The sequence below is a fragment of the Channa argus genome, chromosome 14 (assembly GCF_033026475.1).
Source record: "Channa argus isolate prfri chromosome 14, Channa argus male v1.0, whole genome shotgun sequence".
Lineage (NCBI taxonomy): Eukaryota > Metazoa > Chordata > Actinopteri > Anabantiformes > Channidae > Channa > Channa argus.
Window position 1 is genome coordinate 8,693,606 of NC_090210.1, and position 12,489 is coordinate 8,706,094.

Consider the following 12,489-nt stretch of genomic DNA (forward strand, 5'->3'; position numbering starts at 1 on the left):
AAACAGTGTCTTAACAAATATGTAGCAGGTTTTAGAGAATTACAATGGCCGGCAGAAAATGCAATGACCTGTGTAAGAACTGAGAAAGCTGAACACTTTCACATCTACATCAAGTGAAGTGAGCTCATTTGTCAACTTTTTTCCAGTTTGACTTGAACACAGCACCAGCTTCCCCCTTTTTTGTTTCAGTCTTAGAATCCACTAAATGCTTCTTGGTTTTTGCAGAAATTGCTTTGCTGACTCATTATCACTTCTCTTATTTTTTTTGTCCACATGGGTTTGGTGTGCTGCTTTGTTATATTTTAACTAAAATTTAGTGACAAACTCAACAGCCATTAGGACCCATCATCCCCTGCATCATTTCCAGCTCTTTCTGGATTCGGTGGAAGATGCACCCGGTCAAGGAAGTAGCTCCTCTCTTGCAGCCCCATACAGGTTTCAACCGGTCCTGGGCTGTTAGCCGCTTCCACTCTTCTGAGTAACTCTGCCCTTGTACTTTGAGAGGACGAAGAAAAAAGAAAGAGGGAAAAGAACCCACTCAGGCATGTGGTGTGAAAGCCTGCCAGGGTACAAGATCAGATCTGAATGTGGTGCATGCGGACACATAAACATGTGCAGACTGATAACCCTGTTTCATTTTGTCGGCGTTCTTCATATGCTCTGCAGAAACCGGATAAAAAGAATATGACACAATATATCTGATTACTGTTTTTGCAGTTGAGCAAAATGTTTGCTCTGAGGACAGTGATTCAGTCTTGTGTTAGTTAGGTTTGTAGAAGACCTCTAATCACTTCCAAACAAATGCGGAAGGGGCAAAGGTATTGAAATAGTACTGGACAAATGTAAACACACCAAACTTTCCGACTCTTTCAGTTATTTCCTACATAAATTGTTGTGAAGGCCTCAGTTGTGACAGACTGTTTATGTAACATTGTATCTGAATGTAGCAACGGTTGGTGTGGCAAGAGGACAAAAAGCTATAACCTGTTGTAATGGACTGGTTTTATTGTCACATTATGTGGCAGTTAGACAGTATGGGGTTTTCTGTCTGCAGCAGTAATGATGCCAAGAGGTGAGGAACTCAGAGACTCCTGGCAACCAAGTTCAGGGTGTTCAGTTCAGCCTGGACATCCGTCTCTATTTTGTAACAGCCTAGCACATTGCCTAGTGCTATAACTGCACACCAGATACAGTGCATATATGAAGTGTTTGTGTGGAAATAGCAAAAAATAAACATTTCTCATTCTTGTCATTCAAACTTTGGTTAAAGCCACAAACCAAACAACAATCCCACACTTAATTAATTTCCTCTACAGGGTAAACAGATGTTTATTTCTCTCTTCAGATTCAGGCTTAGGTGTAGTGTTGGTCATAGAGTAACAATATTTCTCAGGTGTATCTAGACAACAAAAAAGTGTGTGAGCCTGTGTGTCTTACACTACAGATGTCTACACACAGGCAGTTTACTTTGTAATTACTTAACATAAAATAAGAGTTACCACTAATTATGATATGGTGCAATATGAATTGCAGTTGTATAATCATGAATAAGCACCTTCTGAAGTATTGTGTTGATAAGTACCTTGTGTGAATTTACATGTTTAATACAAAGAATTGTAGCCCGAGGACACTTGCCATGTTTTTCCTGCTCTGAAACTGGCACATGGGTCTCTGCGTGTCTGCAGTCTGTCAATTGCACGTGTGATATCCATCATGTTGTGACTTGTAATGCTTTATGCAAGTTTAGTTTCTATAAGTACAGTCAGACCAGCAAAGAGTTTCCATTGATAGATATTTGACAACATGACTTCGAGATTTATGAAAGCATGTGAATGGACTGAAGAAAAATGATTTGTGAGAGCAGTAAGAAGACTGAATAAGTTGTGGTACACATTTTCTCCCCATCTTTACATCAGCAGTAGTAAATAATCAAATTTGAGTATTATGTATTAATGCTGCAATGCTGATGGCAGGCCCACATAAAGAACATTATTAACAAAGATAGATTTATTGACTCAGACACTTAGGACCGAGACACATCAATGCATGCCAGATGATGCATGCTCAGCAAAATGCGACTGTACTCTGTAGTGGGTTCTGGGTCATTTTACCCCTAAAACAAATTTAATCAATTTTGTTAAACCACGATAAGGAGATAAGTGTAACATAAACTGTCTATGAAAACGCATCACTGCAATCGTCACCCTGGAAGAATGAGGGCAGGTTTTCCAAACCTGGCACTCTCTTTTATGTAGCTCCACCTGCTGTTGTGCTGATGCACACTGACTATCTTAATGGAAGATAATTGCATCACAATCATTTACTGTAAAGTTCAGTTCACAAAGAATGTCATATTTTTCTAAAGGTTATAATATATGTTGCACACAGGTTATATTTAGGCAAGGATGTGTCATTTATGGAAATGTCTCCTACACTGAAACAATTTGCTTTAATTTCCAAAGTAAAATTCTGACACTAACTTCTTATTCTATCATTTTACAGAGTTTAACTGTAAAAAAAAAATTACAGCAGCTAACCGCATTTTCCCACAGGTTGTATCTTGAATTTAGGTGATGCACGTTGCAGCTGAATACTGTTGATTTAGGCGGTTGAATTTAAATGAGGAACAAGAGCATTTGATGACTGAAGCAGAGAGGGAACAATCATTTCTTTAGTGAGAACAAAATTGTCCTTTTTGTAACTAAGCTGTGCTATGACCCCAGCAGCACTGCTGAGTGAAGCTACAGGGTTGTCAGGAAGAGGGCAAAGGCCGTAACGGGAAAGACTAGTCACACTAACGCTGTGTGTAAATAACTTTTGAATCCTTTCAAAGTAATACTACCTAGTAGGTCTTATTGCAATTTCCACAAGGTAACAACATGTACAGACAGATAATTTAAAATGGAGGTAAACAGTAAATCTCTGCTCATTTAGGGAGTCAAATTCTCTTTAAGGTGATTTTTTTGAGTTAAGAAAATCTAAGTTAGCAGTTGAGTTATTCACTCAAATACTCCGTTTATCCCACTGTGGAAGTACTTCCTTGTATTATAATGGTATGGCAGAACCTTTGGAATTGGTTCTGCAGAAACACAGGCCAATCTGAGCAATTAGGTGAATTAACAAGCAAAAAGATTTTGAATTAAATCGGTCTGAAGTTGACTTGTTTTAACTTTTTGTAAGGTTTGCACTAACATTTATATATGGGTGGCGGTGTTCATCAGGATATCAAGAAGAGTTTGAACAGTTTTCAAGAAATTATTTTGTTAGAGAATTTTCAATATCTCCACATCAACAAGAACCACAGCAGCAAACTAGGTCAACTGCTGAAGAACATTTAAAACAGGGGTCACAAGCTTTTTTGAAACTGAGAGCTACTTCTTGGGTACGGATTAATGTGAAGGGCTACCAGTTTAATACGCACTTTTGAAATAACAAATTTGCTCAATTTACTGTTTTGATTTACTGATTTGATTATTAATAATTAATTAAATTAATGATATTCATCTATGTGAAGACACAGATCATGTTAATGATTTCTCACAATAACTATCAAATGTGATTTAAAAAAGAATAGCAACAAAAAAAATTAGATGCAGCTCATTGGTAAGTGGCGCTATGGTGAGCTATTTTTAGAACAGGCCTGCGGGCTACTCATGTGGTCCTTGCGGGCTACCTGGTGCCCACAGGCACCATGTTGGTGACCCCTGATTTAAACCATGAAAACAATGAATTACAAATTATTTCTTAATTTACAATGAAATGAATGTGAAATGGCAATGTGCATAAGATGAAAACCTGTCGATCTCTGTGTTTCTTTTCTCTTTGGGATTTTTCTCTTCGTTTACAAGGAAATGAATGTGAAATTGCAATGTGCCTAAGATGAAAACAAGTTGATCTTTGTCTCTGCTTCTCTTTAAGATTTTTCTCTTAATTTACAAGGAAATCTTTTTGTCTCTTTTTCTTTTTAGGCAAGTGGACTTAAATGGGTTTGAGCCTAGTCATATACTGTACAAAAGATAATGACTTTTTCATCTCAGGTTCTCAAAGCTATAAACAATATAATTTTATTAAAAGTTTTTTTTTGTTGCGCTTAAGGCGCTTGTTTTATTTAACAGATGAAGAGAAACTAATGCATTGTCGATTTTGGATTACTTTTGCATTAAGGTGTCATTTAAAACACTTTTGAATATGTATTGTAAAAGCTGCTAATGTAAAAAGTAAAATTTACCTTTAAAAACATTTTAAAACAACATGTTGTTTTGTGAATGATTAACAGGTATTTGGTTGTCTAATTTTATACCTCTGTTATCTCACCTGCTTTGATTGGCAGATAATGCTTTGTTTTACAGGTCTGTTTTTATTTACAAATTATTTCTTAATTTACAAGGAAATTAATGTTAAATGGCATTGCAATTAGGTTCCAAATATATGAGGAAAAGAGACAATTTTTAATTCATTCATACCTTATTAATTATGTACAATTAGTATCTCAGAGTCTTTCAATCAGCAGGTCACCTGGATCGGAAAAAAGTCAAATACAATTCAAAACATATTTAAAGCTAAGCTTTAAGCAATAAATGAATAATAACTGACTTTTTAGTTGTGTTTAAATTATTTTCTTTCTGGGGAATTCTAATTTAACCATGGTTAGCTTGAAACTAGTCTATTGAGTCTTTCAATGAACAATGTTTCAGGAAATTACTTAGAAATTACATACCAAACTAATAAAATCCCCAATATATCGTTTTGTTTCTGTTATAAAACTTTTCCAACTGCGTGGTAATATACCTCATTTCAAAGTGGTATTCAGTGGTTCAACTTTAGTTGGATAAACATTCATTTTTTTGTGTGAATATTAATTTTCACATGACAAGATTATCATGATCATTAAACACCTCTACGTGTTATACCAATTACAATTATATATACCAATTACAATTATAGTTAGTGTTAGTGTTAGTTCTATGTGAGCAACAAAGACTTGACACCGTGCGATATTTGTCTAGTTTGCACCATTTTGTATCCCGTACTCCGGCAGACACGTGATCTGAAAAGGTTATAAATAGTAGTTGGGCAACGGTTTGTTTTTTATCTCTTAAAAGCAGAGTGAAGTGTAACATGGCGTCAACCAGCCGGTACGTAGTAACTTTGAAGAATTATAGAATAGCTGCTTTTTTTGTGTCATACTCTAATCGTTTTATTTGCTAGGAGATATTGGGTAAAACTAGAACTTGTCAAAAATATGTTACGCATTTATTTGTTCTCTTATGTGCACGATGTATTGTGCTAAGTAACGGCTAGTGTGCTAACTAGCTAGCTGCTTAGATGTTGCCAGAAGACACGGTTTGTATTGTCGTTAACGTTACATTTAATCAAAGCTGCGCTGGCGCTCAGTAGCTTCTGTTGATTATCTTGTTAAACAATGCTGTGCATCGTAGACCTACTTTGCCGCCACTTAACAACCTCTGTTTGTAACATAATACAGCTTATATAGTATGAATATGAAACCTGATGCTAACATAGCGTTTGGAAATCACTGTCTAATTGACACTAAGGTTGGCGATCTGTAAGCGGCCGTGGATGAGCATTTCTGTTAATGTAAACGCGGATACAGATTGTTTACATTGTACTTTTTAGGCTGCGTTAGTGAATCAGTGTCTAGATTTATCTTCGCCTGCTGCCACACTGGGCCTCACTTTAATCAGAAAAACTGACTAATACGTGTCTGCTGTTTTAGCTTCTCAGCTGGGGTTGTGTTGCAGATCATTTATCAGTGGGGGGGAATGAATCTATTCATTAATTTCCACACGGTAGGTAAAAACTGGAACCGACAAATGCAGAATAGTGTTGGTTTACCGCTGATTTGACACCCCACGTCACATAATTGTTGGATTTAATCCAGGATTTAAAATGTGCCTGCTATTGTTATTATGTGTTATTATGTGTACAGCTAATTCGCGCTCTCCTATGCGAGTTGTTGTTTTTAAGCAAAAAGTCTTACATTTCCTGCCTTAGGTAATGACGTTAGTGTTTGTCTGTGAGTACGTGTTTCATATAATTGTAGAATATCTATGAGTTTCGACCGGACAGAGCTCTGGCAAACTGTATTGACATGCTTTTCTAACATATTTTTGTCAATTCGTAGATTAAAAAGACAAGAAAATAAATAATAATTGTTAGCTGTATTACATTTGCCTAATCACTGAAGCTTCATGACTGCGTGTAATAATCTATGTGTTGCCTTTGTGCAGTTGAAACAGGTAGCCATAGATTAATACAACACTGACCCTTTTTGACCTTTCACATACGCTTATTCTTTGTCTGGATTTTGATGTTTTCACTGCCCAGTCCAGCTTAAGCATGCTTGGGCCAGCAGCAGTTATTCTAAAGTGTGTTATGAACAAATATTGAAAAGGTGGATTTAAATTAAAAGTTTAAATCTTGGATGTTATTTTTATTTGAAATTTCATTTGTTTTTCTTTCATGGGTGATCCGTTACAAATCACACTCTGCTAATAGTTTAAATTTCTATTTCTCTAGCTCTTGTAACTGACAATTTGTAGCTGCATCGCCTGTCAGGCCTCAGGATGAAGTGTGTATTGCCTTCAATCCACCTCTTGTCAGTCTTCATTTTCACCATTTATTTGGTTGGTTTTGTATTTAATACTATTTGATCCTTTTTGTTGTTGTTCTGCTCCTCTAGCGGAGAGCCTCTTGCCCTTCCCAGAGTTCAGTGTCCCAACCACCCTGATGCCATACTGGTGGAGGACTACAGAGCAGGGGATATGATTTGCCCTGAATGCGGCCTTGTAGTAGGTCAGTATGTACTTAACAACGTGCACATTCGAATCGGACAGCTTGCAGTCTAAGAACACGTCCTTCCTTTCTACCTTGATTTCCTCTACTTGCTTGTTTAGCTTCACATCATCACATAGATCAACTCCTCAGCACACATTTTATCAGCATACATTTTACTGAACTTATTTGTTTAATTTTATATCTTTAAATATATTTTGATGTTGAGGTTTTGCACCTCAACATCTGCTGAGTTGACAGGCTAAACAAGGCCATGGTTCTCTAAGCGTGACACTAATGTGGAGAATGCATTTATCCAGGTCACAAAAACATGTTTTTTGTTTTCTGTTATGTAATTCAGATATTATTTTTGCTTCATTTTGTAAGCCATGCTGTTCAGAAATGGGATAGAGAATGTATTTATTCTTTTCATTGAAAACATAGAAAACTATATACTAAAAATTGTTTTGTCTCGCTATAGAGACAACATCTATATTGTTACTGTAGGGAACAGCGTCTCCTCTAATAAGCCCCCTGAGCACAGAGGGGGTCAGACAGGAGACTGGAGACGCCAGTCGCTCTCAAGTGCAAACTGAAGTACTTTCTTTTCCTATTCCCATAGTTCCAGCTTTCCTCTGAGAGATGACTGTCACTTTGTCTCTACAATTTAGAAAAATGAATAGCTTAAAAACAGGCCAACAGTATTAAAATATTAGAGATCTAATCTTCGACCCTGCTGCAAGGTTTCAAGAACAGGCAATTATGATAAGAGAATGAAAATAATTGTTGAGACTGTATGTCCTCCTTGGAGAACATGTCAGCCCTTTTTCCCTTTGTATACCCCTAAGCTGTTGCAAAAGCATTGCAAAAATCGGTTTAGAGACAATATACTAGAGAGACTGTGATTTAAAAATGAGAACAAGAGAGAGAGGCAATGATATCTAAAATGTGCCAGAGCCACATGACTGAGAATATAGTGTAGCAGCGAAACTAGAGGAGAACTGTGAACAAGACAAACAAAGACTGAACAGAAGACTCAACTGTGTTGACTAGGTTTGAGACTTGGATAACTGCATATGTGTTTGCAGAAACAAATTGTGATGTTCTGATGTTTAATTATTTCATAGAGTCTGTCACAGGCTCTTTGTGTGCAGATGATTTACTAAACTTAATAAAATCTGTCATTTATCAAAAAACTTGTTAAAGTCCTAAGACTTTAACATTTTTATTATTACGCGTAACTTCTTGTGTTGTTGCCAGTTAAAAACACAAAAAGCCACAGTGCTGAAATAAGTTTATTTTGTCTTAAGTTCATAGTGATTAAAGTATTTAGAGCAAAAGTTACGGACTGATACATTAGAAACATTTAAGTTTGTTTTAATGATGTATCAATTTACTGTGAAGATGTTGGTGCCATGTTGGTTTAGATGCATTTTAGATTTAAAACTAGCTACAGTTTGGTTTCTGGTATTGATGCTCTCCCTAAACACCATACAGAAAAAGTGGCTCATTTTACATATGCCATTCAGCAAATGTACCAATTAAAGCTTGTTCATTTAAGAAAGATTGTTTTACTTATTTTCTTCATCCTTTTTATTGTAATTCAACCCATGTCTCTTCAGGTGACCGTGTAATCGACGTGGGCTCAGAGTGGAGAACATTTTCTAATGAGAAAGCGCTTAAAGATCCATCCAGAGTGGGAGATGCTCAGAACCCACTGCTCAATGGAGGAGACCTGACCACCATGATCAGCAAGGTGACAGACAAGTGTCAGATTTAAAATTTAAATTTGTTTGAATGTTCAAAATTAGTTGTTCCACGATGCTGGTATGTCAGAAGATGATAAAATCCCCAAAGTTTTTAAAGCTTCTCTGAATTTATGTACTGAACATCCACTGTATTCACTGCAGGGAACGGGCGCAGCTAGTTTTGACGAATTTGGCAACTCAAAATACCAGAACCGGCGAACGATGAGCAGCTCTGACCGGGCTATGCTCAACGCCTTTAAAGAGATCAGCACCATGGCAGATCGCATCAACCTCCCAAGGAACATCATAGTAAGAAAAAACCTCCAGCTTAATTGTGTTCCTCCCTTTGTGGTTTATTTTGCAAACCTTCAGCATATATGCTTGAATTGATGACATAAGAACTTTCAGAAAAGTCAGCTGACTAACAGGGAGAAGGCAGAGAGAAAGTAAAACCATGCACATAAGGGGAAAACACTTTGTGGATAGAATGTAACTCAGTTTTTCTGTGGAGTCACTACACTCTCTACCGAAGGTTATGATCACGTTAACACAAGAAGTCTCACGAAGCGACCAAAGCGGGTTGACAGCATGTTTATATGCGTCTTCTGACCAAACAAACAAGCTCTGTTCCATTGACTTGCCGGCATTGGCTCTCTTGGGGCAATGAAGTACATTGACTAGGTCGATACCATTGTTATTTAATAAAACTAGAAAAATAAAAGGGTAACATTTGGTTGTAAAGTACTACAGGTTGGTCTCCTTTACACTGAAGGAGGATTTTACTAGTAACAAAATTCCACTTTTGTTTTTGAATTGTTAAATTTTAATAATTTGCATCCATGAAAACTGCTATAAAAATCTTTATTTAGGCTTTATGAACACAATGACAGCTTAGTAGTAATTGAGTTTGGGAAGATTTAGTAACTAAGTCCATGATTAAATGTTTTTATGCTAATTGCTGTAAATGTTTTTGTTGTGCAGGACAGAACCAACAACTTATTTAAGCAGGTGTATGAACAAAAGAGCCTGAAAGGACGAGCCAATGATGCCATTGCTTCAGCCTGTCTCTACATTGCTTGCAGACAGGAAGGTGTACCAAGAACATTTAAAGGTCAGAAATAAGTGTCATTGGCCCTCTTTTTAGTTATGTAAAAAATAATTGTTCAAGATTCATAGTATACAGGACATTAGAGGTCAGTTTTAGTTTCCTAAAATACCCTTGCCTAATTCATGTGTGATTTAGGTTTTCATTTTCACAAAGTAATGTAAGAAACTTTACGTATGTTCTTTGAAAACTGCCCACACCCTTTCCTGGAAAAGGCATGCAGCATGTCCCTTGAGTGTTTCTCAGGAGGGTTGTATGTGTGCTGTGTAATTTGGCACCATTTACTAAAGACAATTTATCATCCCTACGGTTTCAAAGAGGAAAACAAAATGTTGGAGCATAATTGGAACACTTTGTCTTCTGTGCTTTTACTTGGCAAGTCACAGTGGGGTATGGATAGAAAAGAACTGAGAAGTCCACACTTTGTTGCTACAGTTGTCTTTCACTTGAGTCCCTCTAAATGCATGTCCTCATGTCTTCCACAGAGATCTGCGCTGTGTCCCGAATCTCCAAGAAGGAAATTGGAAGATGCTTCAAGCTGATCCTGAAGGCCCTGGAGACCAGCGTGGACTTAATCACCACAGGAGATTTTATGTCCCGCTTCTGCTCAAACCTCGGTTTGCCCAAACAAGTGCAGATGGCTGCGACCTTCATTGCCAGGAAGGCAGTGGAGCTTGACCTGGTGCCTGGCAGGAGCCCCATCTCTGTAGCTGCAGCAGCCATTTATATGGCCTCTCAGGCTTCGGCAGAGAAGAAGACCCAGAAAGGTGAGTGATTGGACTGTAGCGGTACTGTTGGTAAATCCTTAGGTTGTTGAAAATGCATTGGCCTCCAGTTTTTGTACGTGGTTGATTTACTGACGGTTCATCATTGTCTGACGCTTACACAGAAATCGGAGATATTGCTGGTGTTGCAGATGTTACAATCAGACAGTCATATCGACTCATCTACCCGAAAGCTGCAGAACTTTTCCCTCCAGACTTCAAATTCGACACACCTGTCGACAAGCTGCCACAGCTGTGAAGAAGACACTCCCTGCACAGTGATATTTTTCTGCTGTACTTACAAGATGGTATTTGTTATCTTATTTGTGTTGGAATTGGAAAATGTCTCTCAAGACGCTCACAGGAATAAAACGGACACATTCCAGTGCTTAAATAAACAGCTTGCAGACTGTAACTTACAGTGTTTCATTTGAGTGTATATACGTTATCATGTATATATGTCCAAGTGGGAAAATGTAATTGCTTGCAATTTTAGGCGGTTTCATACTGTAAACAAAACTTTGTTTTTGTAGAAAAATACCAGGTTCTATTTTGTTTGAATTGTTTTAAGTAATTTAAAATAAAAGATTTTCATTAAAACAATGTAATCAGCTCATTGTTTAAATACCATTACAGATAACATTTGTTTACATAAAACCACTTAAATTTTCAGCAGAAAAAAATTCTCCACAACCCCTTTATAAATGTGAAACATCAGATTGTATCGTAACAATTAGAATTTATGCAAGAAATAAAATCAAAGCCACTACTACAAATGTTTAATTTGTGCATTCATGACTGGCAACAACTGCAGAAACTCCTTTTTACACCAGGGTGAAAAGCAACACATGAGTATTGGTGTACCATCCATGACATTTTCATCTGTTCTGGCAACAACATGCACAAGCAAAGAATTTAAAAAAATGTTTACAATCTATCTCCATCATTAAACAATGTTGATAATTAAAACTACTGATAAAATTAGTGCTTTCAGTTTAACTGTGTACATACAGTATGTATATAATATACCCTGCCCTCCCCTGTAGTGATTTTATATCAACAGGTCTGCAACATTTGAGTCAATTTATATTCAAGATGCAAACTGACAAGAGTCATCAGCTGGGTTCACTGTTCCAGCTTGAAAACTAAATCACAGAACAGCGTGAGCAGCATTTAATGGCATTTTGACCTAAAGTAAAAATGAGCTCAGCACTTATGTGCATTCTTGCACAACACATTTGACTAATCTTTCACTGTGTTCATGTGCAGTCCACCAGTCAGTTTTTGAAGACTTGTTCATCTGCTGCTTCAGGGAGGACAGGATGAATTTGGTAGTGTAGCTCTAACTGTGACTCACTTAAGTGTTTTCATTTCCACTGAGGTAACAAGAAAATAAAAACGCTGCATCAGCTCCACAACAGCTGCTCGTTCACTGAGGAATGAAAACTAAACGGGTATTAAAATCCAACTGAATTTAGCCCTGTAAAAAATCATCGTAGGTAAAGACTTACTGCTCCAAAAGAAGCTGCAACAACATGGAACACTTGCGTCTTTACTTGAGTTTGGCTCAATGTCATCCTTGAGCCACTAGAGGGCATTAAAAGACATATTTAGCATTAGCATTAGAAATATTTAGCATTGTAATTGATTCAGTTCCAACTTGAGGCTTCCAAATAAACTGTTAAATGAATCACTGAAGTTTTAAGTCATGGGTAACACTGGATGGATTGCTGTTTTCAATTTAAAACCCAATATGTGGGTGTTTGCAGTGAAGATGAGACAAAAAGTGAAGTTGTGAACAAGCAGTGGGACACAAAAGTAAATGTAGTGAAGACGCATACTCAGTTTTCAAACTAACAAGCAGCAATAGTAGTCAAGGTGTTTGAGTGTGACTGTTCAGAGATGATGCTTTGAGCATTTTAAACTCACTGAACACAAGTTTTATACCTGACTGTGGCAGAAGTAAGAGATAAACGTCCTTAAGCTATGGCGAGGGCTTTGCAAATAAAGAAAAACAACAATAAAATATACGACTGGGTATAAACTGTACAGACCAAAACGCTGAAAACAGTGACAC

The 12,489-nt window shown here is 37.1% G+C and overlaps 1 protein-coding gene across 2 annotated transcripts; it reads left to right on the plus strand.

The window, feature by feature from the left end:
- The first annotated feature begins 5,024 nt into the window (after nucleotides 1-5,024).
- On the plus strand, nucleotides 5,025-11,015 carry gtf2b (general transcription factor IIB). 2 transcript variants are annotated; one of them, XM_067474424.1, is made up of 8 exons: nucleotides 5,083-5,135; nucleotides 6,541-6,592; nucleotides 6,704-6,816; nucleotides 8,418-8,551; nucleotides 8,706-8,852; nucleotides 9,525-9,654; nucleotides 10,134-10,415; nucleotides 10,538-11,015. In XM_067474424.1, exons 2-8 carry the CDS (start codon nucleotides 6,588-6,590, stop codon nucleotides 10,669-10,671), a joined length of 945 nt encoding a protein of 314 aa, XP_067330525.1. In that variant the 5' UTR covers nucleotides 5,083-5,135; nucleotides 6,541-6,587; the 3' UTR covers nucleotides 10,672-11,015. The 2 variants fall into 2 exon arrangements, with proteins under 2 accessions (XP_067330524.1, XP_067330525.1); XM_067474423.1 differs by lacking the exon at nucleotides 6,541-6,592 and having other exon boundaries at nucleotides 5,025-5,135.
- Nucleotides 11,016-12,489: the final 1,474 nt, after the last annotated feature.

What these genes read in the sequence shown, in the direction of transcription:
- gtf2b (XM_067474423.1), top strand. An exon ending in TGAATGCGGCCTTGTAGTAG is followed by an intron (nt 6,817 to 8,417) that starts GTCAGTATGTAC and finishes ATGTCTCTTCAG; the next exon opens with GTGACCGTGTAATCGACGTG. An exon ending in TGACCACCATGATCAGCAAG is followed by an intron (nt 8,552 to 8,705) that starts GTGACAGACAAG and finishes TATTCACTGCAG; the next exon opens with GGAACGGGCGCAGCTAGTTT.